Source organism: Gopherus flavomarginatus, chromosome 4, assembly GCF_025201925.1.
Source record: "Gopherus flavomarginatus isolate rGopFla2 chromosome 4, rGopFla2.mat.asm, whole genome shotgun sequence".
NCBI lineage: Eukaryota > Metazoa > Chordata > Testudines > Testudinidae > Gopherus > Gopherus flavomarginatus.
Window position 1 is genome coordinate 172,390,184 of NC_066620.1, and position 27,280 is coordinate 172,417,463.

At 40.7% G+C, this 27,280-nt stretch overlaps 2 protein-coding genes across 10 annotated transcripts in view; one reads left to right on the forward strand and one right to left on the reverse strand.

Annotated features, from left to right (window-relative positions):
- Positions 1–23,484, reverse strand: part of FBXO9 (F-box protein 9) — a 48,747-nt gene extending 25,263 nt beyond the window's left edge. Inside the window, exons 1-4 of one of the 2 annotated variants that reach the window (XM_050950803.1) lie at positions 23,206–23,484; positions 14,543–14,620; positions 11,868–12,017; positions 9,210–9,267 (exon numbers count right to left, since the gene is read on the reverse strand). In XM_050950803.1, coding sequence (XP_050806760.1) covers positions 9,210–9,267; positions 11,868–12,017; positions 14,543–14,620; positions 23,206–23,463 — 544 coding nt within the window. In that variant the 5' untranslated portion in view covers positions 23,464–23,484. The remainder of the gene's footprint in view (positions 1–9,209; positions 9,268–11,867; positions 12,018–14,542; positions 14,621–23,205) is intronic. The other variant, XM_050950804.1, reaches the window with a different exon arrangement.
- Positions 23,485–23,674: 190 nt separating this feature from the next.
- The window catches only part of CILK1 (ciliogenesis associated kinase 1), a 41,358-nt gene continuing 37,752 nt past the window's right edge, over positions 23,675–27,280 (forward strand). The window contains exons 1-3 of one of the 8 annotated variants that reach the window (XM_050950768.1): positions 23,868–26,473; positions 26,980–27,011; positions 27,120–27,276. The gene's annotated coding sequence lies outside the window, so the exon portion shown is untranslated. Of the gene's footprint in view, positions 23,770–23,867; positions 27,277–27,280 lie in introns of those variants that run through there. The other 7 variants (XM_050950769.1, XM_050950770.1, XM_050950772.1 and 4 more) reach the window with 7 other exon arrangements.

Here is a 27,280-nt window from a genome sequence, read left to right on the forward strand (position 1 = left end):
TTAGGGGGAAAATGCAATACTCTTCCAACAAAATTAGCTGACCAAAGAATCATCTTAGGGTGAAGGATGGAAATGGCCTTTTTAAAAACACTGGAAAGATGACTGATGTAAAGCTGAGGACCACTCATGAAATAACTCTGAGACCTCTGGTGCATGCTGGAAACCCAACCCCAAGGTGAGGCAGGAGCTTTCTCTACTCTTTCTGATTGAGGGGCTTCTGGAGTTCCAGCAAAGATTTCCTTTTTCATGCTTTCAGTAGGAATTTACACAGACACCATCCAACTGGAGATTATGTTGCTTAATACATGCTTATGATGACCCAGAATCTTTCTCTAAGGGGCTGGGGGGCGGACACATGGAATAAACAACAGTGGTACAAATCAGTCTTGACCTGTAAGATCACTGAGGGTAGAGGGCTAGGGAAATATTAATAAAACCTCAGCCATGTACCTTCGATACTTATTGCCTGAGCAAAGCAAATTCCTACACACAAAAGCATTTCTGTTTTGTCTGTATGTATGTAAGTGATTTGATGCCGTTTTAAAATTACCAATTCCAGAAATTCAGGAAACATTCTAGGCACTACTGGGCAGAACTCTCTTGATTTTGGTGAAAATCAGAAAAGCCTGATTTCCACTAGCCTGGCAAGAGCAGAATTAGGTCATGTGGGCCCAATCAGTTAATTAGGCTACAAACAGGGGAGCTTTAGGCTGGAGGCAGCTCATTAGAGAGGCTCACCTGTACAGGAACAGATGGGGAGGGCCTATAAAGTCAGGTAGCAGGGTACAGGTTGGGGCTGAAAGAGGACAGTCGCTCCCTGAGAAGTGTGGCGTGTTTGGGGGCTGTAGGGAAAGGCAGTAGTCACTCTTTGGAAAGAGGGTTCTTGGAGCTAGTACACTCAGGAAGAGATGGTGGAAGCAATCCAGGAAAGGAGCAGTGAGAGCAAAGAGAGGAAGCCCACAACTACTGTGCTGAGGGTCCCTAGACTAGAACTCGGACTAGAGGGTGGACCTGTGTTCCCCTACCAGCCACTGAAGTAGTGGCACCAGGGTGGTAAATGGAAAGACTGCTTAGGATTGTTGATGGACTGAACCCATGGAGGGAGAACAGTGAGTGATGTGGCTGGAGGGCTGAATCATAAAGAGACTGCTGCATGCTCTGGAGTGAGAAGAGTTGCTGACCTGAGAGAAAGAGAGTGATGTCTGTGACAGCATACAAATTGTGGAAGAGCACATCTACCTCTAGAGTTAATCCCCAGAGCAACCAGGAGGTGGCACCAGACCAGGGGTGAGTGGTGCACCCTGTGATACTTAGGATACCGGGGTGAGGCAGTGATCTAAAGTATAGGGTTAGTGGGCCCTTTGCTTCCTCCCATTTCTCTCCCTGCTCATCCACCCCCGCCCTACTTCCTGGACAGCTGCCTCCTAATCAGAACCCTATTGATTTTGCGGAAAATTGGAAAATACTCTTCACCAAAATCAATAGGGTTCTGACCTGTGTATCTCTTCCTGTGTTCATGCCGCACCTAGATATAGTTGTGCTGGGGTTTTATGGTATAGTATTTGAACACCTCAGCTGGGGCTCATTTCCTGATTGAAGTATCTGGGTAATCATTCTTGCTATTTAACGTAGGAAGGATAAGTTACTGGAGCTTTACTCTCCCTGAACATAGGAGCTAAAGTTACAACCACCAGGAATAGAATTCTTACCCTATAAATTTTGAGATCAGATAGATCAAGTGGCTCTAATGAAGGTTTATTAGATAGGAGCTATACTAATATTACATGTCAAGCATTACAGGCTGTACAGGATTTTTTTCTAACCTTTGCTTGTTCATGTAAAGTGCACCTCTATCCCGATATAACGTGACCTTATATAACACAAATTCGGAGATAACATGGTAAAGCAGTGCTCTGAGGGGGCAGGGCTGCACATTCCAGTGGATCAAAGCAAGTTTGATATAATACGGTTTCACCTATAACACGGTAAGATTTTTTTGGCTCCCGAGGACAACCTTATATTGGGGTAGAGGTGCACTAGTACAAAAGCCAAATAACTGAACAAGAGAATTTAATGTGCTATATCAATAGTCTGGAAAATATTAAGTTGGGTCAAAATAAAGACTACTATTGTAACCTATTTATACTAGTGGAAGCTTGCTGGGAAACCTGCAGTAAAGCCCTGCTACTGTCTAGTACAGTGAAACCCTGCTATAACACGATTTTTGGGGTCCAAAAAATTTCCCTGTGATAAATGCGGGGTTGCGGTATAGCGGAGTTTCAAGCCAGTCAGTTTACGTCAGTGGTCCCCAACCCGTTGCATTGATGTGCGCCGCCTAGTGCCCAGCAGGGGAGCGAAGCCGTGAGCCCATGCCTGCTGGGACAGAACTCGGAGGCTGCGGGTGCTGGTGCTCTCTGTCCCCAGGAGGCGCGGGGCCACGGCTTCTCTCCGGCTTCAAGAGGAGCCGCAACCCCGCGCCTGCCGGGGACAGAGAGCGCCGGCACCCGCAGCCCTGGAGTTCTCTGTCCCCGGCAGGTGCGGGACCGCAGCTTCTCTCCCCTGCTGGGCACTAGGCGAGGGCACATCAATGTCCCGGAGGACGCCATGGCTTTGGGGACCACTGGTATTAGGCCTCAAAGGGGAGCCAACTTATGATCGCATTATATGCGATTTCGTGTTATGGTGGGGCGCGTTATTGCAAGGTTTGACAGTACTAGAATCACGTTCTTGCAACAACCTAATAATCACTGATTAAACACGTCTTCTTCAAATGAGAATGTCAAGCTTTAGTAGATATTCTTTAATGAAGGAATGCAGAGGAAAACTTAGCCTGAGTTGATGCTGTGATGTTGCACTTGGATTTTATGAAAATATGCTAATGTAACTGGAATATGCTTTATGCAAAAGGTCTCTTGTAAGGTAACATTACAAAGCTTATATTCTACTGCGTGTGATCATCCTGTTTGTATAAATGTACCACTCTTGTATCTGAAAGTAGAAATATGAAATATAACTGAGGGCATATTGTAATGGTGGTTTAGAATCTTGATGATTCCCATTAACCAGGACAATTGACTGCAGATGGCTATGTTTGACCTGTAAGTATTCCTGTATATGTGTGTGCTGGCAAGTGGGTAATGAAGTCTTACAGTGACATGAGTTCATGTCACCTGAACTGGAATCCATCTTTAACCTGGTGCTTTTCCCCTGGGGGGGATGACCCAGAGGGACAATGGATTCCCACCTTTATTTTTATATATATATAAAAATGAGGGAGGGGGAGGGAGAAAGAAGGGGGCAGGGGGAGAGAGTGGGGGGAGGAGGAGGAGGAGAGATTAAATGGCTGGAAGAGAACAAAGTGAGAACTATCATGAGGAATCCCCTAGCTACCACCTGAGCTGGAACAAGGGCTGTACCAGGGGAAAGGATTGTGCCCAGACTAGGAAGGTATCTAGTCTATGAAAGAAATGTATTGAAACATCGTTCAGGGTGAGATATTATCTGTACTCAGTTGTATTACTATATTAGGCTTAGATTTGCGTGTTTTATTTTATTTTGCTTGGTAATTCTTTGTTCTGTCACTACACTTATACCTCGATATAACACGAATTTGGCTGTAACGCGGTAAAGCAGTGCTCTGGGGGCGATGGGGCTGTGCACTCTGGTGGATCAAAGCAAGTTCGATATAATGCGTTTTCACCTATAACACAGATTTTTTTTTTTTTTGGCTCTCAAGGACAGCGTTCTATCGAGGTAGAGGTGTACTTGGAATCACTTAAATCCTACTTTCTGTATTTAATAAAAACACTTTTTTTACTTAATTAATCCAGAGTATATATTAATGCATGGGGAGTGGGGGAGACAAACAGCTGTGCATGTCTATCAGTGTTCTAGAGGGCAAACAATTTGAGTTTACCCTCTGTAAGCGTTATACAGGATAAAAGGATTTATTTGGGTTTTAAACCCCATTGGGAGTTGCGCATCTGAGTCTTAAAGAAAAGCACTTCTGTTAGCTGCTTTCAGTCAAGTCTTGGGGCAAATAATTCTAACCCTGGGTCTGTGTTGGAGAAGACAGCTGGGTCTGCCTCAGCAAAACAGGGTGCTGGGGTCCCAAACTAGCAGGGAAAGCAGGGGCAGTAGTAGTCTTGGCCCATCAGCTGGCAGCTCCCAAGGAGGTTGAATCACAGAAATCCATCACAGATGTGTCCATGTTGGAAAGAAGAAGAACTTAGTAGATTTATAATTGATTCTTATCAACTACTTGGTGCAAGGTTGGTAGAAAAATGAAACCACCACCAGGAGAAAGTAACTCCTCAGTACATCTGAAACACACTTTGAGAGCTGCCGAGGACTTGTGACATTTCAAGGGCAATGTCACACCCCACAGAAGCCCCATTTCAGGACCTTCCCACTAGTTAAAGGATTTGAGTACATGCATAAGTGCTTTCCTTAATCAGAGCCATCATGCCTTACAAAACAAGCAATGTACTGTCCAAAATTTCCCTTTCTTAGTGTAATGCAATATCTCATCTGATTTGATTATCAACATGTATCAGTTGACTGAGTCTTAAATATTAGTACTCAGATCTTTAACTGGACTCAATTCAATAGGGTGTGAGTGGAGACAGCAGAGAGCATTGCTGCTATGCAGACAGGCTGCTGCATCTTCTGTCAGTTGAAGCTATCTCAGGACAAGGCTTCATTCCTACACAAGTCACTGATTAGGTAGGGAGGAAAGCATGAACTTTTTCTAAAAAAAATGAAAATGGGATTTAACAGGTACTGAAGTGATAGCCTACACACCTTTTTATCCACAGCAAATGTAGCACTGTTGCAGGTTTGTCTGTCAGTGTAGTGCACCCTTTACCTAGATTCCTACAGCAGGGATTCTGAAACCTTTTTACATGGCATGGGTCACTTGGTGTGTCTCAGGGATACTTCTCCTAGTTATGATAGCACAGACCTCTTCTCCCATGATCAACCATAACATGGTTTTTGGCAGCCACACAGCAGTTGCTTAGTGGGAAAAGTAAGTGTTTAAAAAAAACAAACTAGAAAGTGAACTAACACCAGATCTCCATCCTACCAGCAAGTCTTCCATTGACTGGTGATGGCCTGTTCTAAGTGATCCACTCTAATTCAATCTTCTTGATCTTTTGTATAGCTAGAACTTTCAGGTATAGTACAACCTAAGTAATCCATGTACTTTAATCAGTACGAAAACTAGTTAAGGTTTTAGCATGCTGTAGTGAAGTCTCTTTTCTAAGCATCTGGTAAAATATTCTACAGTGCTTAATCAAAAATCTATTACAATTGTCAAAACAGAGTATACTTTAGCAAATTAAAACCATGTTTTAATGTGCAAAACTGAACTTGCAAAGAGTCTTCCACTTACAGAAAGTTAAAGTTCTACTGTGATAGATGTGACCTGAATATTTAGCCACTGTTTAGTGGTCTTACTCTGTTACCAAATATCTAAAAGATGTTACTGGCTCTATGAATGGCTCTAATTCTTATTACCAAGCTTCTGAGCAATCTAGCCCCCTTCAGTTATCTTGAGACACTTACACTAGTGTAAATTCTCTAATGCACAGTTTTCAGAACTTTCAACACTAGGCACCATCCTCCATGTTAAATTGTTTCATTATTCCCATCCCCACCATATCTTGTTATATGCAGAATAAATTGTTACAATGATCAACTGTAACTACTAATTCTGAAGAGTAAACTTATACTCTCCCTTTAAGAACTCATGAGCCTGTCTTTCTGGGGGGAGATTCCACATGAGGTTGAAATGAGTTATCTATCCACAGGTGATAGCAACTATTTTTGATCACCACAGAGAAACCTCACTTAGAGCTACAAGATGGAAAGTTCTCAAGGTTTCTGCAGCTAAAGCAGATCATCTGTCAATGTATGAAATTCCTCTTCAATTAGGTGCAGGAACCAGTCTCAGGTCTGTCAGTCTAGCCTGCAATGGCACATTCAGCACTGATAAAACTGTCTTCTGAATAAAGGGTTTGATGGTCCACCTCTTTACCCTATGTTGGGTACTAGGCTAGTAGTGCCACTGCTGGGCTGAGGTTCACTCCGATTGACTGACTGAATTTGATAGTTCCTGACCAGCTCCTCAGTTCCTTCAAAATTTGAAACCAGTCTTCAAGTTTCAATTCACAAGTTTCTTCTTTGTGTCCAGAAGGCCAATTTACAAGTGTTAGTGAATACTTCTACCTTCTCATGCAGGGACGGAACACTTCTATTCTGCTCCCAGAGAAGAGTCCAGCTCATTTAGATTACTAAAGATGCGTAAATTGTCACCTTCAATAACTTCATCTCTAGCATCAGCAAAAATAATTACTGATAATTGAGATTAAAGATAATCCCTGCCCCAAAATGCTCACAGTCTAAGTAGCCAAACATAATATTTTGTGGGGGGGGAGCAAAGATAGAGCATGTTTTATTATACAGGAAAACCTAAACTCTACCTCATGAGTCACCTCACTTAAATGAGAAAATTACCAGTAAAAGGAACCTGTCATCAGAACAATGCACAAAGTCAATTCACTGGACATCTTAACTAAATTCACTATTTGCAACAGCTTCCTGAAGGTCCAGGTACTGCTTTACAGGTGCATTAGTAGCAACAGTTTAGTGTAGAAGGTGACATCCTGGCATTAGTTGTAATGCGTTGGATCTCTCTGATCAGACTGCTGTTCTCACCTGTCATTGCCATAACAGCAACTGTAGCTTTTACAATAAGCCATTCTCCTTAAAGGTGGTGTAAAGCTTCAACTACTTCTTGGTACAGCTTTTCAAGAGAGGAAGTCTCCAACAAAACAGTCCAATGTACCAGTACTGCAAAGACTGAAAGCTGTGCAGCACCAGACAGGGATTAAATCTTCAAACTGAATTCTTTAGTCAATTTTCCTAAGCTTTGAAAGCAATTGCTCAGATTTACCAATACTGTACAATATATTAATAACATACACTTTTCAATGTGGTAGTCACTGTAGGCACTATAGCTTATGAAGCTATGTTTGTTGCACACGGAAATGTAACTTTCTGCAATAATATGTGCCTCATGCCAAAGCGATGTGCGTGACACTTAGTTTAAATCAACACTTGTTGGCTTCTGTCAAGGCCTCATGTTTATCTTTCACTGAGTTATTGGACTTTTAAATGCTGTAACAATTTTGAAGGCTTCATGTTCTGAGACAACTTCAGGATACTGTGTGTTCTGAAGTTGTCTCAAAGTATGAAGACTTCAAAGTTGCTGGGTCAACATAAAGCAGTCATTTTTTTTTTCTGTGCTCTTAGCAATCATTAGGACAAGAAGCAATGGGCTTAAATTGCAGCCAGAGAGATTAAGGTTGGACATTGGGGGAAAAACTTCCAAACCGTCAGGGTGGTTAAGCACTGGAATAAATTGCCTAGGGAGGTTGTGGAGTCTCCATCACTGGAGATATTTAAGAGCAGGTTAGACAAACACCTGTCAGGAATGGTCTAGATAATCCTGAGTCCTGCCACAAGTGCAGGGGATTGGACTAGATGACCTCTCAAGATCCCTTCCAGTTCTATGATTAGAATAATTTGCTGTCCTCCATGAAACTCTTTTATTTGCTTGTTAGCCAGAATTTACCTATACAGATGCAACAGTAAAGTGAGGTTCAGTGTCCTTGGGTCTCAGCAATTACAGCTAACAGGCTGTCTGCATGCACAGCTTAGATGCAGCAGAATGCAAGTTTAATAGGACCTGTACTGTTTAAGGAGTAAATTCAGGCACACAAGTATAGGTTATAATACTGTTAGGAACAGAGAGTTGAGCAGTCTCCTACTCACTCATACTGCACTAGACTAAATTGCTAATTGGAGTTCTCAGATTATAGTAATATTGTGTCTTAAAGGATATCACTAAGGGGGAGTCTACAATAGAATCACTACTCGCAGTGCAGTTGTACTGATGTCGCTGTAGTGCTGCCAGTGCACATGCTTTATGCCAACAGGAGAAAACTCTCTCATCAGCATAATTACTCCACCTACCCAAGAAGAAGTAGCTATGTCAGCGGGAGAACTTCTCCCACCAACATGGCGCTGTCCACACTGGTGATTAAGTCTATGTAACTTAAGTTGCTCAGAGGGGAGGCTTTTCCACTCCCCTGAGTAATTTAAGTTATACCAAAATAAGTGCTCGTCTGTTCAAGCCTAAGGGTTTATCCTTTAAGCATACTAAATAACATTTTTGCAAAGTTTTACTATCTTGCCACCTGTGAGGTCCCTTTGCCCTAAGCCACTGCATGATCTCAGAAGTGGTGACCCATAATGTAGGAAACCCTGACTCAAGTTCTGACACCGTAGTTGAGCAAGGTACTTAATCAGGTACTTACCTTTAGGTATGAGTAGTTCCACTGACTATAGTGGGATTATCCATGTGTTTAAAGATAGGCACATGATTAAGTACCTTGTTTAATTGGGGCTTAGGTAAAGCTCTTTTTCCCCTCCAACTATTCTGAACCTCTATTTCCAGAAGTGTGCCAATAGGGGCAAGAACAGGAAGGAAGGCTGTCTAAAGGTGGTCTTTAATCTTTCATTACATAGGAATTTTCAATCTGGGGGGCAATCCTGACAAATTAAAGATTACCAGATTTAAGTGTCAACCATTTAACACTTCTAAGAAGGTATCTACTAGAAAGCTGTGAACATGTTAAATGTGACAGTTTGTTTTAAAAACACAAAAGCTAGTTTACAGTTAAACTGAAGGTGTAACTGCACAGCAAAGACAATAATTAAGAATTGCTCCTTCCTATTAAAGAAGCTGTCTAGGGCCCTGGAAAAATTGCTCCAGACAAATTTCAGTCTACTGAAACTGGTGTGGATACTGCTAAAGATGGCAAAACATTTCCTTGCCCAAAGACAGGAAGACTCTGGGTTGTTTTTAGTCTGCCTTGCATTCATAATTTTGCTTAATCTTAACTATAGTAATGAGCTTCTTTAGCATTATTGTCTGTCCTTTCTTAGGTTAGTTTAGTCTTTGGAGTGCTTGAGTGACCCAAGGACTCCAGTTCTCAAATTCCTACTTATAATTCTTCAGCTATTAATTAGAAGCACACAGCTCTCACCATTTCAGTCGCAACTAATAAAAAATGGCTCCTGATCAACCGTATAATACTTTTTCTAGGCACTAGATTTGTAATCTCAGAACTGCATGTTACCTTCATAAAGAGCCCCATTTTGTTCTTGTTCCACAGCCTTCAGGAACAATTCTCTTGCCTGTACAATAAATTACACAGAACATTTAAAAAATGTGTTACAAGCACCCAAGCAAATCCAGTTACCAGAATTTTCATCCAAGTTGACAACTCTATACTATGAGGTGGTAAGGAAAACAGTTAAAGCACAATTGCATATAACAACATGGAGGTGATGTTCAGATTCTACTAACTGAACTTCTGAGCCAACATAGAACCTGATCCTAAATCTTGCTTACACCAGTTTTAATTAAATCAGGGCATTACGCCCTTATAAATAAGAAATTGCATAACTTCTAGCACCACTATAGCCATGGTTGATATAGCACTCAAACGATAAACCTATTTTCATAGGTTTCTAAACTAATAATTCCTTTGTGTTTTAAAAGGAGTCTAACTGTGCCATATTGAACTTACCATTTGAACGGAAGCTTATCTCAGGAATGAACAAGCTTTCTAAAGTTTTATTGCTTTGCAAAGAAGGATTGGTAATACGTCCGTGTCACCAAAATTAGCAGGGGAGTGAAGATCTTCAATTTATTTCCAATATCACACTTTTACCTAGAGACACTTTGGCTCTAACTCGGTTTTGTTTTCTTTTAAAAAAAAAAAAAAAAAAAAGGCAATTCTGGAAGTGTCGTGCACAGCACTTGTGAAAGCAATGCTCAGGAAGTGATACAGAAAGCATCTGGCTGATATTAAAGAGTCAAATCCACAGAGTTGACCTACAGGAACAAAAGCATATCAATTGCAAATCCAGTCTGCAACAATAAAGAACAGTCGAATCTGCAAAAGAGTACTAAGTGATCCAAAAAGTCAAGAGTATTGTGGAGGCCATACTGCTACACTATGCTTGGAAAGAACTTTCACAAATGCAGGTGAATCGCCAGAGCAAAAATGGAAATGTGTGCAAGAAGTCAGGAGAGGCAGGGGAAGGAAGGCAGGAGAGCTCTTGCTGTTTCCTTTTCTTTAACTGGGAGAGAAAATGCCAGTTGAACTTAACCAGAACACATTAGTGATTGACCTAGTTCAGAAGCTCTTTAGCTTTCTTACTGTTTGTACATATCCATTACAAGAAGATATGATTGACAAACTTCATCAATTTACTGCTGTGACTTCATTCAGCTGGAATACACACATACATAACACCCACCGTTAAAGGAGGTAGGCCACTATCAGTTCATAATACCTATATTTGGTGAAGGAGGCAAAGCCACACATGAGGGAAGGTGGCAAAAGGTAAGGAACACAGGGCTAGATTCACAAAGGGACTTATGTACCCAACTTCAACAGTTTGGCATCACTGGCATTCACAAAATCGCTGCTCGGCTACCACCTAACCCTGTAAGTGACTAAACTGCCCCTACATGTTTGTAGTAAAAGTTCTCTGGGTGCCTAAGTTTCTGCCTCTGTGCACACATACCGATGTCTCACTAAGCATATGGACACTTAAACCCCAGCAAAATCCACAAAGCAGGGGAAGATAGGAGTTCTTCTGCCTTTCTCAGCTGCAGAGCCCAATCCAGTAGGCTGAACTTGGAATTCACTTACCGGACCTGGGCCCATTCAAAATCAGGCCAGAGAGGAGGTGGTAGCAGTAGTGCCCACCTTATAACTTTAGTGTTTAAAGCACTCACCCAGGATGTGGGAGACCTGGGTTCAATTCTCCCCTCAGGCTGAAGGAAGAAAATGCCCTCAGTCTCTCCTGATGAAGCTGCTGCACTTTGTATAACTGGTCATTGGAGCAAAGGTACTGGAACCTGGGTCTCTCTTCTTCCAGGTGAGAACCTTAACCAAACTATAGTCTCTCTATCATATGCAGGAGACGCTTCACAGTGCAGAATCCCAAGCAGAAAGCAGCATATTCCTGCAGCCCAGATGTAAGACCCTAATTCCTTGGAAGGAGTGAGACTTAGGACACACCCTGTCCTTGGCATCTCCCAATGGTTAGCCAAGGCAGCTCCTCACTCAATATGCTGACTTTTGGAAATCCCATTCTTAGCATATGACTACACTTACAGCAGAGTACAGACACCACACACCCAGCAAACGTGAGTATAAATAGCACTGTAGACTGGTACAGTTTGTGAGGAAAATGCCCTTCACACCTGAACCCCACCCCCTCCTCGGGTATGCAACCTATGAGGGCTCTCTACACACCTGAGTAGTGCCTCCTACATCTACAATGCTATTTTTAGCAGTGTAGTGTCCCACTGCCAGAGGCTTTCCCTACTGCACTGAAAGACTCCAACAGCTCCCCTCTGCCACAGTCCTTCATTAAAGCATATAGCTCACACCACAGTGCCAAGTGTGGATGCAGCCTGCCTTTTTCTGTAGCAAGTGGTTACACATGTAGTGCTTGTACTCTATGTAGCCTTAGGTACCTATCTCCCCTATGCACTACATAGGGAGCTTGAGCATCTAACTCAGTTTGTGAAACCCAAATCTCTAGGCTCCTAAAAGTTAGGCACCACACCATCCCTTTGTGAATCTAGCATACAGAGAGGAAGTTATCTGCCTGATCTCCTTCCGGTTTAACCAGAACCTAAACATTCAATGTTAAAAGCTAATGGAATGCTAACAAAGACAGCCCATTAGTAAAATAAGTGATCTCTTTCCTACCTTCTCCTCTTTTGCTAGCTCCTGCTTTCCTTTGGTATCTATAACCTTTACTCCAGGGCCTCTTGCACGTGGCACAGTTTCCAAACCACCAGAACTCATGCCTGGGGCAAGTTCAAAAATCCACTGAGCTCGAAACATCTGGAGCTCTGCCTAAAAATGCAGAAACATTAACTCCTAATAGGCTTTGATTTAGCAACTTCTGGGCAGATAGTACATCTCCTGTACAAGAGATTACACAGCTCTACAGGTCCAATCTACAAATAAGAACTTTGAATATACATTACACATACAATACTAGCTATACAATGATAAATATAGTGACTTTATTTAGCAAACTCAGGTTCAGATTAGAATTGGCATTTTCTCTAGCTTCACTGACAGTGGAATTCCCAGAAAAAAATCACACAAGAAAATGCTATGGCTTATGGACAATTTAGTTCCAACAATGCAATTACTACTGTTTGGACGATTCAGTATGCAGAAGAAAATTTAGGTTGTAGCAAGAAGTGATCTTGATATAGTTAATACTGGCCTAAATTCATAGAAATAATCTCACTGTCTTCTTTCTGAAGATGTTAGAATATGTCTACTTGCTCATTCATATTCAGTTTAAGAAAATGTCAGCTCAAAATGTTTTAAATTAATTTCAATTTTATATAGAAAAATTGTTTTATTACACTTGTGAATACATTATTGTAAATTAGTTTTGATTACAATTAGGTCTGTCGATTTAATCGCAGTTAACCCATGTGATTAATTCAAAAAATTAATTGTGATTAATCGTACTGTTAAACAATAGAATACCAATTGAAATTTATTAAATATTTTTGGATGTTTTTCTACATTTTAAAATATATTGATTTCTGTTACAACACAGAATACAAAGTGACAGTGCTCACTTTATATTTTTAATTACAAATATTTGCAGTGTAAAGAAATAGTATTTTTCAATTTACCTCATACAAGTACTGTAGTGCAATCTCTATCCTGAAGGTGTAACTTACAGATGTAGACTTTTTGTTTTGTTTTGGTTACATAACTGCACTCAAAAACAAAACAATGTAAAACTTCAGAGCCTACAAGTCCACTCAGTCCTACTTCTTGTTCAGCCAATCACTAAGACAAAAAAGTTTGTTTACATTTATGTGAGATACTACTGCCTATTTACAATGTCACCTGAAAGTGAGAACAGGAGTTCATATTGCACTATTTTTGTAGCCAGCATTGCAAGGTATTTACGTGCCAGATATGCTCAACGTTCGTATGCTGCTTCATGCTTCAGCCACCATTCCGGAGGACATGCTTCCATGCTGCTGATGATCGTTTAAAAAAAAAAAGTGCGTTAATTAAGTTTGTGACTGAACTTCTGGGGGGAGAATTGTCTGTCCCCTGCTCTGTTTTAACCGCATTCTGCCATATGTTTCATGTTATAGCAGTCTCGGATGATGACCCAGCACATGTTGTTTGATTTACAAACACTGTCATTGCAGATTTGACAAAATGCAAAGAAGATACCAATGTGAGATTTCTAAAAATAGCTACAGCACCTGAATCAAGGTTTAAGAATCTGAACTGCCTTTCAAAATCGAGGGATGAGGTGTGGAGCGTACTTTCAGAAGTCTTAAAAGAACAGCACTCAGATGCGGAAACTACAGAACCCAAACCACCAAAAAAGAAAGTCAACCTTCTGCTGGTGGCATCTGACTCAGATGATGAAAATGAACATGCATTGGTCCGCTCCGCTTTGGATTATTATTGAGCAAAACCCATCATCAGCATGGATGCATATCCTCTGGAATGGTTGCTGAAGAATGAAGGGACATATGAATCTTTAACCGCATTTGGCAAGTAAATATCTTGTGACGTCAGTTACAACAGTGCTATGTGAACGCCTGTTCTCACTTTCAGGTGACATTTTAAACAAGAAGCAGGCAGCATTATCTCCTGCAAATGTAACCAAACTTGTTTGTTTGAGCAATTGGCTGAAGTAGGACTGAGTTGACTTTTAGGCTCTAAAGTTTTACATTCTTATTTTTGAATGCGGTTATTTTTTGTACATAATTTGACATTTGCAAGTTCAATTTTCATGATAGAGATTGCACTACAGTGTTTATATAAGGTGAACTGAAAATACAATTTCTTTTGTTTTTTTACAGAGCAAATACTTGTAATCAAAAAAATAGAAAGTGAGCACTGTACACTTTGTATTCTGTGTTGTAATTGAAATCAATATACTTGAAAATGTAGAAAACATCTAAAAAATTTAATATATGGTATTCTATTAACGTTTAACAGCTCGATGAATTTTTTTCAATCGCTTGACAGCCCTAAATACAATCAAGGTAATAACTTGAATTTGTAGTTTGGTTGTGTGGGTTTTTTTTTTTTTTTTTTTTTTAATGGGGAGGGTAATGTGGTATAAAACAAAGGTGAAGTCACCATATGACGCTTTCCTCATTGAAGTTTGCCTTCAGTGTATATTTGAAAGTATATTTTAACCTTAATGCCAAGGTTTTTTTGTATTAATATATGGAAACAAGTACCATAGGAAAAAGTATCATATCGCAGAATGTGCTTTTACTTATGGGATGGCTTAACTGCACCATATCAGATTTCTACTACAGAAGAAAATGCCAACTGAACTTCATTTCAAAATAACATAACTTTAGACATACCTGAAGATTTGCTTCACCAGGCCTTTCATTGTCATCAGCTCTTATCAGATCAGAGTGACAATCTTCTTCAGCTTCTGCCTAAAAGAGAACAGTTAGACATGAATATATAGTCTGTATATGTATATACATTACTCTGATGTGTGCAAACTGCACAAACTCATTACAAAAAAAAATGTTCCCCCTCAAAATAATGTCCCCGTTGACATCAACTTAACATTTGGCTAAATTAAGTTTAGTGGCATTACCTGTTACACTACGCTATCGAAACTGATAATGAAATAAGCATTCTGTATTTCACTTAAACTCGGTAATGCAGAGTCCAGCTAGATGTCATTTTCCGTTTTACATGCATCAGTGCACTGCTGCAATGTCTGGACTGAAAACACTGTAGGGGAACCTAATTCCATAAAAAGAGGACTTTGAAATTTCACTTATAAAAACATATTTTAGACAACTGACTGCACCTTATACTGTCTTCTCTCAGGTAAAATCAGGAGTTCGATGTAATGGTGCCACTTCTTATTTAAACTTTTGTTGCTGAAAGGTGTTATAGAAGCAGCTTCTATATTAAAGGGGATTTTCAGCCACAATGTCTTTGCTGAATATAACTGGTACATCATTCAGCCGTGAAGTGATAAATAATATTAACTCCGAAGCTTAACAAATGCAGCTAGTACGTATCTCTTGGGGCTATTCCAGTTTGGGCTGCAAATGAATACCACAGTCTACCAGTTTGCATTTGAAGCAACCATGCCAAACAGAAAAAGCTGGAACCAAATACAGCTCTGATGTTGCTCTACTGATCTCAATGGACTAGGCCTACTTATTTATACTGAAATCTGGCCCTTTAACGTTAGAGAGTCTGAAGAATTCTTCAGAACTTGGATGGAAAACTTAAGCAGATTTCAAACATGATGTAGTTATAAAAACACTGATATGTACCTCAAAATTATAGTAAATATTCCAATATAATATATGGTCACACTAACAGCAACATACTTTAAGACTTATTGCAGCAAGCAAAATGTTCACCAAAGGAAATCTGCTAGTCCCTAAGATACATATCAGTCACACACTTTCTGTGGTCACTAAGCAGGTTAAATTAGTTTTACTCTAAGACAGTACTAGCAGCAATGCTGGAGGTATTGTGATGCTACAACTACAGTAGAACCTCAGAGTTATGAACACCTTGGAAATGGAGGTTGTTCGCAACTCTGAACAAACGTTATGGGTCTTTCAAAAGTTTAGAACTGTACATTGACTCAATACATCTTTGAAAACTTTACTACATAGAAGAAAAATGCTGCTTTCCTTTTTTTTTTTTAGTAGTTTGTTTAACACAGTACTGTACTTGTTTGTTTGGTTTTTTGTCTCTGCTGCCACCTGCTTGTGTACTTCCAGTTCCAGATGAGGTGGTGGTTGACTGGTCAATTTGTAACTCTGAGCTTCTACTGTATGAAGCTGACAGCTAAGCTATGGCAGTTACACCCTAAAGATGTTTCAATATCTGAGTGACAGAAGCTATAGTTTTGATCTACAACATTGTTCAACAGGATAAGATAATGTCCCAAAGTTACTATGATACTTGCTGGAATATTTAGACAGGGAAAGAAAAGAGCTCCTGCTGGAATCTGAACACTGAAATGCTAGTGTTTACTCTGCCTACTGTCTTGTTGTTCATATTGTAGTTAACATCACGAGATGAAGTGGCTATTTGTCTCCTCTGTCATGTATTAAGATACATTTAAAGTTGAGACTTAGTTAAGAGCCACATCTGATCTTGTTGGCTGACCTTCTTACTGGAAACAGACAGGAGCAGCCATACTAAGAATAAGTTTGAAAGGCTGCAAACCTATCAAGAGTCAATTTTGTTTAAGTACTGGTAAAACCAGATATTCACCATGTAAGTTGATTTGCGGAGGGTGGGGTATTTAAACACAGCTAATCAAAATAGAAACTTTACAGTCTTTTACACGCGCATCTAGGATTTTGGAAGAGTTATGGTAGTGTCCCCCTGATCTAGACATAAACTTATGCAACAAAGTTTTCAGTTTAGTCTTATTTTTTCTAGGCTGAAAGTCTGTGCCATCATGCAGTCCTCTGTAGTAAAGCTTTCTGTAAACATTCTATTTACTATTACTGAGTTAAGCGCATGGATCTTTATTAAATCAAAGCATACAAGCAGAGCCAAATGAAACATGAAGTGCAGCCTCTGCTTCATGAACAGTGCCATTTTAAAATGCCCTTAGAGTTACATTAACTGCTATATTTAAAAATAAACTTGTGGTTTTTTTAGACTGTAGTTTGAATATTTTTTATATACTGCACATTAAGAGGAGACTATTGCTTAGAGTTATAAGATGTAAACTATAACAGCCTCACTTATATGGATAACGTGAGAAAACTTGGAAGATAATGTTTAATACAGATTTACAACCTTTGTTGATGATAAAAAGATAAGGAACAGGAGCTGCCCATAACTTTAAAATGAAAGTCTTATTTACAATATTTTATATTTAAGGAGCATGAATGGAGTTCAATAGGACTGGCATACATGTTAACTTGAACAAAGCTGAACAACCCCCCTCCCTCCAAGAGAGCCAATTCTAGAACAGAGGACTGTAAACAAGCTATTCTAATAAACTTCTGTCTTGTTTAAGTTTGAATACCAATATGACAAATTTCTACAAATCATGTAGCACAGCACACAAACGGATTTGTCACTCAGTGATCAGTCTGACTGCCTGAGAAAGCAGCAGATTTGGTCTTGTCTAAAAGCTGCTGTTGCAGGTGAAGTATCCCAGAAATTGTACTCCACTCTGATTAAGATTAGAGGGATTACAAGAGCTGTTTAAATTTATAGTTCTGCAAAAGCCTGTTTGATAGGATGAAACTTCACCTTTTAACTTGACTTTTAAACTGATTTTGGGGGAGAGGGAAAGATGTGAAATTCAGCATTTTTTCGTTGCACAGTAGGTCTCCCCTAGATGTTGCTAGAATTCTGTCATGCCAAAGAGACTTAGCATTACATTTTTTGTACTTCTTAGTGGGATTCTCGGCAGTCCTAAAGGAAATTAAGGGGAAAAATTGTGTGATTACTCTGTTTAATCTCGTGATTAAACAGTGGACTACCATTTATTTAAATATTTTTTGGATGTCTTCTACATTTTCAACTACAATACAGAATACAAAGTGTACAGTGCTCACTTTATTTTTATTGCAAATGTTTGCAGTGTAAAAAACAAAAATAGTATTTTTCAATTCACTTAAAATAAGTACTGTACTACTATCTCTTTATCATGAAAGTTGAACTTACAAATGTAGAATTATGGACAAAAAAATCTGCATTTAAAAACTAAACAATTTAAGACTTTAGAGCCCACAAGTCCACTCAGTCCTACTTCTTGTTCAGCCAATTGCTAAGAGAAACAAGTTTGTTTACATTTACAGGAGATAATGCTGCCCGCTTCTTATTTACAATGTCACCTGAAACAGAGAACAAGCATTTGCATGACACTTTTGTAGTTAGTCAGCATTGCAAGGTATTTACGTGCCAGATGCACTGAAGACTCGTATGTCCCTTTATGCTTCAACCACTATTCTAAAGGACATACATCCATGCTGATGATGGGTTCTGCTTGATAAAGATCCATAGCAGTGCAGACTGATGCATGTTCATTTTCATCATCTAGTCAGATGCCACCTGCAGACGGCTGATTTTCTTTTTTGGTGGTTCGGGTTCTGCAGTTTCTGCCTCAGAATGTTGCTCTTTTAAGACTTTTGAAAGCATGCTCCACACCTTGTCCCTGTCAGATTTTGGAAGGCACTTTAGATTCTTAAACCTCGGGTTGAGTGCTGTAGCTATTGTTAGAAACTTCACATTGGTATCTTTGTATTTTGTCATATATGCAGTGAAACTGTTCTTAAATCGAACGATGGTTCATCATCCGAGACTGCTAGAACATGAGATACACCTCTATCCCGATATAATGCGGTCCTCGGGAGACAAAAAATCTTAGAATCATAGAATGTCAGGGTTGGAAGGGACCTCAGGAGATCATCTAGTCCAACCCCCTGCTCAAAGTGGGACCAATCCCCAAATGGCCCCCTCAAGGATTGAACTCACAACCCTGGGTTTAGCAGGCCAATGCTCAAACCACTAAGCTACAGCATTATAGGTGAAACTGCATTATATCGAACTTACTTTGATTCGCCGGAGCACGCAGTCCCATCCCCCTGGAGCGCTGCTTTACCGCGTTATATCCGAATTCGTGTTATATCAGGTCATGTTATATCGTGGTAGAAGTGTATATGGCAGTATGCAGGTAAAACAGAGCAGGAGACATACAATTCTCCCCAAAGGAGTTCAGTCACGAAGTAATTAACACTTTTTTTTTTTTAAACGAGCCTCATCCATATGGAAGTGTCATCTGGAATGATGGCCGAACCATGGAAGAGGCATACGAATTTTTAGCATATCTGGCGCATAAATACCTTGCAACACAGGCTACAAAAGTTCCATGTGAATACCTGTTCTCTGTTTCAGGTGACATTGTAAATAAGAAGCAAGCAGCATTATCTCCTGCAAATGTAAACAAACTTGTTTCTCTTAGCAGTTGGCTGAACAAGAAGTAGGATTTAGTGGACATGTAGGCTCTGAAGTTTTAAATTGTTTTGTTTTTGAGTGCAGTTATGTAACAAAACACATTTGTAAGTTGCACTTTCACAATAAAGAGATCACACTACAGTACTTGTATGAGGTTAACTGAAAAATACTGTATCTTTTGTTTATCTTTTTACAGTGCAAATATTTGTAATCAAAATAACAGTATAAAGTGAACAAGGCACGCTTTATTCTGTTGTAACTGAAATCAATATATTTGAAAATGTAGAAAAACATCCAAAAATATTTAATAAATGTCAATTGATATTCTATTGTTTAGCAGTGTGACTAAAACTGTGATTAATTGGGGTGGGTTTTTTTTAGTTAATCGTGTGAGTTAATTGCTATTAATTGACAGCCCTAAAGGAAATACTGTAGGCTTCTTCAGTACAGATTTAATTTCCTTCACAGTACAAATGCAAAAATTCAGGTCTCCATGAACTTGCATCACCAGATTATTCCAACTGAAAGTACTATGATAAGTAAATTACATCACATTGCAGTCCTCCATTTAAATGAAATATGCCAAGACTATATTTGTTTTACATAATGGATGAAATGACGGCCAGAAGATCCTTTTTGTTTTCTGGAGTCCCACTTGGGTATCTTCTGTCTCAAATTACTACAAGTTAGCTGGGCTGGCTTGTTATCCATATATGCATTGATTTTAATCAATATTTGAATGATCTGTCCCAGGACTGCTCTGATATCTTTCAGGATTTGCATAGCAGACTGCACAACCTGCAGCATGGCAGAGTGAGTAGATAATACTACATCTGTTTCTGCAGTCTGTGATCTGATCTTAAAACTGCACTTGTTTTTAATTTCTTAATCGTGCTTCCTCTACTACTGTACTAGTAATCAGGTTATCTAAAGCACTCAAAATATAAAATCCTAATCTGAACCAGACATTCATCTTGGAATGCACGTTTCACTCTGATGGTAACACTGCTTCTTAAATTTGGATTATAATGGGACTTTGCCCTTACTTCCTGGTAGACATTGTGTACTGGTCTACAGTGTCCCATCACTGTAGCATCTCAGTATCTAGTCGTGTTCTTTAAACCCAAAAAACCCTGATATCTTCTAGGAAGTGAGGGCATGATCCCAGTAAAACTTAAAAAGTGACTACCTGTTTGACTAGACAAAATGGTGATCTTTTAAATCTTAAAATTGACAATTGTTTGGAACAAAATATTTAACTTTAGATCTAATCTGTTTTAAGTAACCTACTACAAGATGTCTTTGGTGGAATCGTCATTTTTCCTCCAAGCTTGTGTCTGAGCCAATTTTGACTCTCCTTTGTGCCAAGAACACAACTCCTTGCTTTGCCACTAAGACTTTACTCTGGCAAGTAGCCTTTCAGAGTGCAATTCAATGCTGTTCAGGAAGTCTTTACAGAAGAGAGAGTCCTATAACCGCTCATCTTCAATCCAAGCAAGCAAGACTGCCACTCTGTCTGAACTTCAAGGTCCTGCCCAAAACCAACTGTCAGAACTCCTGAGCCTTCAAGCTGCGGTTATAAGCTGTGAGTTCTGAATTCCGTTGGTCTCCCTTTTGTCTGCACTCAGTACAATGTTAGAACACAAGTCACTTCTAATCTGTAAATTTAAGTTTCTCCTACTGATTTGAAAGTCCAATTAATTGTGTAACGAGTAAAGATCTGTATTTTTGTGAAGTTCACTCATATACTGTTTTAATGGCCACTTAACACTTACACTGACCCAATGAGAGAAGTTACTCCGCTTCTCTACACAAGCAATCTTTCCTCTACTAGCTTCAAATTATCACACATTCGGTTATACTACATTACCACACAAACAAGAAAGTAAAGTAACATCAGAGAAAGACTTCACCCTGCTGCTTTAAAGGTATTTTCACCTTTAATCACTTCAACATGCACTAATAACTAAGACATACAGAGTTTACATTAATCTTCCATTTCCCTTAACACTGAAATAAACAGCCACAAAGGGAAACAGTATAAATTTGTTACTGGCTGTACATGTCAAAATCTAAAAACAGCTGGGTCAGTTTAATTCACATTTGTTTACAAAGAACTTGCCACATTCCAAAAGCTTGTTATTTGCAGAGCTTGGTTATCACTATCCTGCAAACCAGCACTATACAGTGAATTTCTGAGACAATACAGCAGACTACCAATTACTGAGGAAACTCCATTGAAGTTTTACTGTAGCCAAGGTCTGAACAAAGACCTTCACAGAACCAGTATTAACAGTGCAAAGTGAGCCTCCCTGACTCAGCAGGTGCTAATGTGCTCAACTAATCTAAAACAAAAAAGTCACACTTCACATCTTTCCATAGCTAATATACCATCTTTGAGTTTACACAGACTTTAGGCAAAAATGACATCATTAGTCTTCAAACCAGAGCTGGCAGAAATGTTTTCCTCCACCTATAATATTACAGACTTAGAGACAGGAAAGTCTTTGACCTTGCCCTATTATTTCCTCTGGTTAATATTTTTACCTTTCTCCATGTATCTAATGAGCATTATAATTTGGGTCTACTTCGAAAGAGCTCTGGGAAGATTAAGGACTTTTCACAGGATAGTTCCTTACAGATAAGATCTGTTATGCACAAATATTTTCTCTCCCTAGATATCAGACAAAAACACCTAGACCTCAGATCAGGTCCAGCCAAAGGGCATCTATACCGTGCCCAGCTAAAAAGCACATGGGAAATGTCCACAAGTTAGTGTAGACTCTAGCCATCCAAAGATGAGCTTAAAGCACAGAACTAAAAGCCAGGTGTGAGTGGGTTCTTTTCGGCAATGTAAGACAATAAAACCTTGCCCGGGAGGGATAGCTCAGTGGTTTAAGCATTGGTCTGCTAAACCTAGCACTGTGCACTCAATCCCTGAGGGGCCCATTTAGGGATCTGGGGCAAAAATCTGTCTGGCGATTGATCCTGCTTTCAGAAAGGGTTGGACTAAATGACCACCTGAGGTCCCTTTCAACCCTGCTGTTCTATGATTCTATCTGTTTCCACTTAAAGGGGAATAATCTTCTCTGTTCTGCAGAAATATAAAAGCTTAGTTGCTGGGGTAAAGTGTTTTGAGATCTTTTGATTGCTACTATCAGCACAAAGTAGGGCTGTGTCCAGATAATCTGATGATTGGTGTCTTAGACATTCACAGGGAGGTGCAGCCCTCAGGAAAACAGTCCCTTTATCCATTGCTTTGCACAGAGCCAACAGCGGGCTTGACCTCTGCAGCAAATAGTTCCACCAAGCAGAAGCCTGGTCTACTAGGCTCTTCAAAACAGCCCTGAGCCTTCATAGTCTCTGTAATATGTTTTATTGATGTGGTCATATACACAGCGATGTATAATTCCAATGAGTGTGGGGGAGAGGGACTGTCCTGCTTCGAACTGGGCTTGCAGGGCCCCTCCTCTGCTGCCTTGTGGCAGGCGCAACCGCCTGATGCCGCACTGCTGTCCTGGGGCACAACGTGGTGCCACGACACCACCAGCCTCCAGTCCCTCGCACTGGGATCTCCCCACTCCAGGTACGTCTGGTCCCAGGCAGCTCGTCCGACAGGACACACCCCACTCGGACCAGGCGCTGAGGGGAGAGATCAGTGCAGCGCTAGCCCGAGGCACACTCCGCGTTACGGCCTCAGGGGGAGGCAGGGTCCGTCCCCCCCAGCGGAGAGGAGCGGAGAGCAGGGCCGGGCTTCAGCGATAAACATCCGCACACCCACCGTTGACGGTTGCCGGGGACGCCCCCTCCCCTCCAGCAGCCAATGACAGCCGCCGCCTCGGACCCGCGCCCTGCCCCCAGCCCCTTCCCCTCCAGCAGCCAATGACAGCCGCCGCCTCGGACCCGCGCCCTGCGCCCTGCCCCCAGCCCGCTCCCCTCCGGCAGCCAATGACAGCCGCCGCCTCGGGCCCGCGCCCTGCCCCTAGCCCCCTCCCGCCCCAGGGCCCCACTGCAGCAGCAGCAGGGAGCAGGCATGACCGGGCCGGGTGCTGCTCACCATGCTGCGGTCGGTCAGGCGACGCTGTCCGGGGGTCCTTGCCCCCTGCTCGGTCCGTGTCTCCTCCCCGCAGGGTGACTTAACAGAGTTCTCGGTCGGAGAAGCGCACCACGCAGCGGGAGTAACTCCGAGCCCTGCGTACGGCAGCCATCTTCCCGGAGAGTGAGGGGCAGGAGGACCAGGAGCAGCCGAGACCCTGGCCCAGACAGACCCCACGAGCACTGAGAGAAAGGACAGAGCGTCGCCCTCCCGACGCATGGGCCGCTTAACTACGCAGCGTCGGCCATGAAGACTGCAAGTCCCAGCATGCAATACACCATTCTGCCTGGTTCCCCGCTTGGATCAAGAGGGAGCGTTGCCTCCTGGGCAATGCAGTCTCCGTGGGCCACTCCGCTCGAGGAGAAGCAGTGCATGCTGGGAATTAAATTGTTTTTAACAGGCCAATCAAATGGAAAGGAAGCACAGGCTGCTAGGAAGTGTAGTCTCTCATGGGCGATTCAACTAGAGATGGGAACAGTGGCTGCTGGGACCTGTAGTTCCTGCGGGTTGTACATACCGCTGCAGGTAGAGCGCTAAGGACGTGGGCTGCTGCTTGCTGCTCCACGGTGTAATGACAGTGTGTTTCTGCTAGGGCTAGCGTGGTGTATTGTCTACCTGCCCAAAGCTCAGGCCCAGGCATTGCTGAAGACCATACGTAGAATTACTCAGTGTGGACCAAAGAACAACGTATAATAGCCTAGTAATACAGCACCAGTTTCAGCCAATCGAATCCAATGGATATAACAAACTTTATAATTGTATGTGAATCGTTTCACCCACCACTGACATGCAGCCATCTCTGGAGTGAAATAGGCACCTGTCTGACAATGCTACTCAGCAGTGTAGGATCCCACTCCTAAATTGGTATCAGATAGCCCAGATATCTGGATCTTGTGAACTCCTCTTGAATTGTGAACAGGAGCAGGAGTCTCTGTTTTCTAATAGAGTTTGTTGCAGGATCGTGGCCAAGCAGACTTGTGGACTTCCACTTTAAGTAGCATAGGGAATCCTAGGGAGGTAGAATTGAAAACGCGTGCACACACACCCTCTCTTTCTCTCTCCTCACTTGTGGTCCAAGAATAAGAATGAGAAGTTTCCACTTTAAAGGAAAATGTTATAAAAAGTTATGAGCAAGTGAAAATATGAATTTAGAACCTGATCATCCTTCAATTGCAATCAATTGCAAAACTCCCATTGACTTGCACAGGATCCAGGGTTCTAGGACTAAATTTTGCCCTTTGTTGCACTAATGCATCTTAGGGCAAAGTTTGCTTCTTACAGTGTAAATTCTTTGAAATCCAATTAGGTCATTATATCATTACTCTGGCTGGCAAAACAGAAAGTCTTGTCTTTAGCTCTGACTTGGAATCCTATCCTGCTTCCCTCTAAGTCAACAGCAAAACTCCAAAATCCTCAGTAGGAATATGACTGAGAGCCTAAAGATTATTTCTAAGGCTCTGATCATGTAACATTTTTCACGGAGGATGACCCTTATAACCACACATAGCCCCACTGACTTCTCTTGGGCTCCATATGGGCCCCAGGATGTATCCATGTGGAACAAATGGCAGAATCCAGGCCTAATTTTTTTTAGTGCTAAGTATGTTTAGTAATAGCCAAGCTTTATATGGATTTTCTCAAGAACTTTAAAAAAAAAATTCAGCAAAACTCTCCAGGTTGCCTGTTATTTAAAAATAATAAATGTAGTGGTGCCTCAATTAGCCAAATGTCAAAATGAGTGAATTTGGATAACAGAGGTTTCTAATAGCTGTGGAAATTTTCAGAGTAAATATAAATAGACCTCAGTGGATATGACCCTGTTTTAGACAGCTGAGAGTTTTGGATAACTGAGGAGCAAATGACAGCTTTTCAGAATTGTCATGAACATACATCATCCCACAAACAAAATATACTTGTGTCCTTCTCAATAATAAATCTGAAAACATTAATTATATTCTAATATTCTTTTTTTACAGATTACCCCGAGTGAATAGGCTAGTAGAATTTTGTAAAACTGGGGCATACATGTATATACATAGTTGTGAGACATTACAATAATGATTTAATACCAGATTCTTCCCTTCAATAAGCATACACTACTCCTGTTGGCTTCACTAAGAATTATGTATGCTTCTGTGCAGGCAGAATTTGACCCTTCATTTTTTGTTTTAAATAAAAAAAATAAAGTTAAATGCTGCAAAGGTCAAGATCTATTGAAATCTGTGTCTGGGATAAAATCTAACTTCTCAGATCTTAAAGCACATTTCTGGAAGTTCTATCGCACTTTCAAATTAAGGTCATTTGAGAAAGCCACTGTGAAATAACTACTACTCCATGTCACGGAGTTATATAAAGTCAGGCTTTTAAAATGTATGTATTCCAGTGCAGAATATATTGTTAGGTAACAGTGAAAGTCTGAGCAGGTGGCATTCCTGAGTTCTAAGCACCCCTCAGATACTGCCCTGTATGGTTGGTGGGAAGGGGAGGGGAATAGATATGCTTTAGTTTCCCCATTTTTAAAAAAAGTATAAATTGGGGTGGAGGAGAAGGGAGAGAGAGAAGACATCCTCTCCTGGCAAAGGTGTTGGTGCTTAAGTACTTGGTGCCCAATTGATTATTCTTCTCCACTTCCCAATTCTTAATTCAGCCCTATGTTAAAGTCAGTGGGAGCTTTGGGTGCATAAGGAATGAAGGATCAGGCCCTTCCGATTTGTAGGCCTTGATCTCAGCTGCTCTGTGTTGATGAATCTCTGGGCAACTCACTGTAGGATCAGGAGCTAGCTGATCGTTATAAGATATTTACACTTACTGGCTGAATATGAGCTCAGTAACAATTTATTAATGGTTTATTTTTTGCATTGGCTTGTTATTTTTTTATATTTACATTTGCCTTAAAAAGTTACTAGATTATCTCACGTGGAGATTGTTTTTAATGGAAAAAAAATCTAACCCTGTCTATATAGTAAATGAATCCCATGCTGTGGAGAGATAGCACTGTGCAAAGGAAAGGCCAGAGAGGGGAGCTGCTGCGCAGCTTTCACCAGGGAAAGCTCCTGGTTGTCCTTGATTAGTAGCCACATTGTCTTTTGTTTGTTTTTCTCCTGACTGGTGAGCGGAAAACTCCTTTTCTTCTCGGCCTCAGTGCAATGATCCTCTCGCAGCTAGATCAGCACTGGCTTTCCCTCAGATGGACTTGCCGCATGGTTTCTTGTAGCTGGGTTTGTACTGTGTATGTTGTGATTTACTAGTGCAGTTTTCTCCTCATGTAGACAGTATGTTGTACAAACTGTTTGACTGCTCCTCTTAACAGCTTTTCTATTACTTTCAAATTGCTAGAAATCCTCTTTAAGGGCTCTACGAGCAATTACAAATTGTCTTTTAGAGCAGTATTAGTAGGTTGTAATATAAATGTCCCTAGACATGATGACAGATTTGGAGGCACCCAAAAATGCGGTTAATCCTCTGTTTTTTCTATCCGCAGTCGTGTGGCTCTCACCCTGATTCTAGTAGTTGGGTTTAAATGGAGAATATCAGCTGCTTTGGATTGGTGTTTACATTGTGGTTCTTTAACATCATTTGTCTATCCCCCTCCCCACACCATGGTTTTAAGGCCTTTTCTTTTGACATCTCAAGTAGAGCTATACGGGAAAGTTTTCTGACTAGGCCTGCATGGGAGGGACTTCAAGATACGAATTTCTTGTTTAGTAGCAACCATTTTTCATTTGATTTTTTCAGATGGTGTTTTGATTTAGTATGACTTCATTTATGTAAGTGTTTATGAAAATTATTCTATGGGGAACATGCCTTGTGGCCTACAAATATGACCAGTTAAATTAATTCAAATTTGTCTTTTGTTCTTGCTTTGAAAATGATAGTTTGACTGTTCCTACAGAAATCATAAGGTAAATGTTAAATTTGTTCTCTGTATAGACAACAGTACAGAAAACTCTTTTATAATGGAGTTTAATTATTCTTTTGCTAGAGTTGCATAATACCAAGTGACTACCATAGAATGGGCTGGATTCATCAAAGGTAA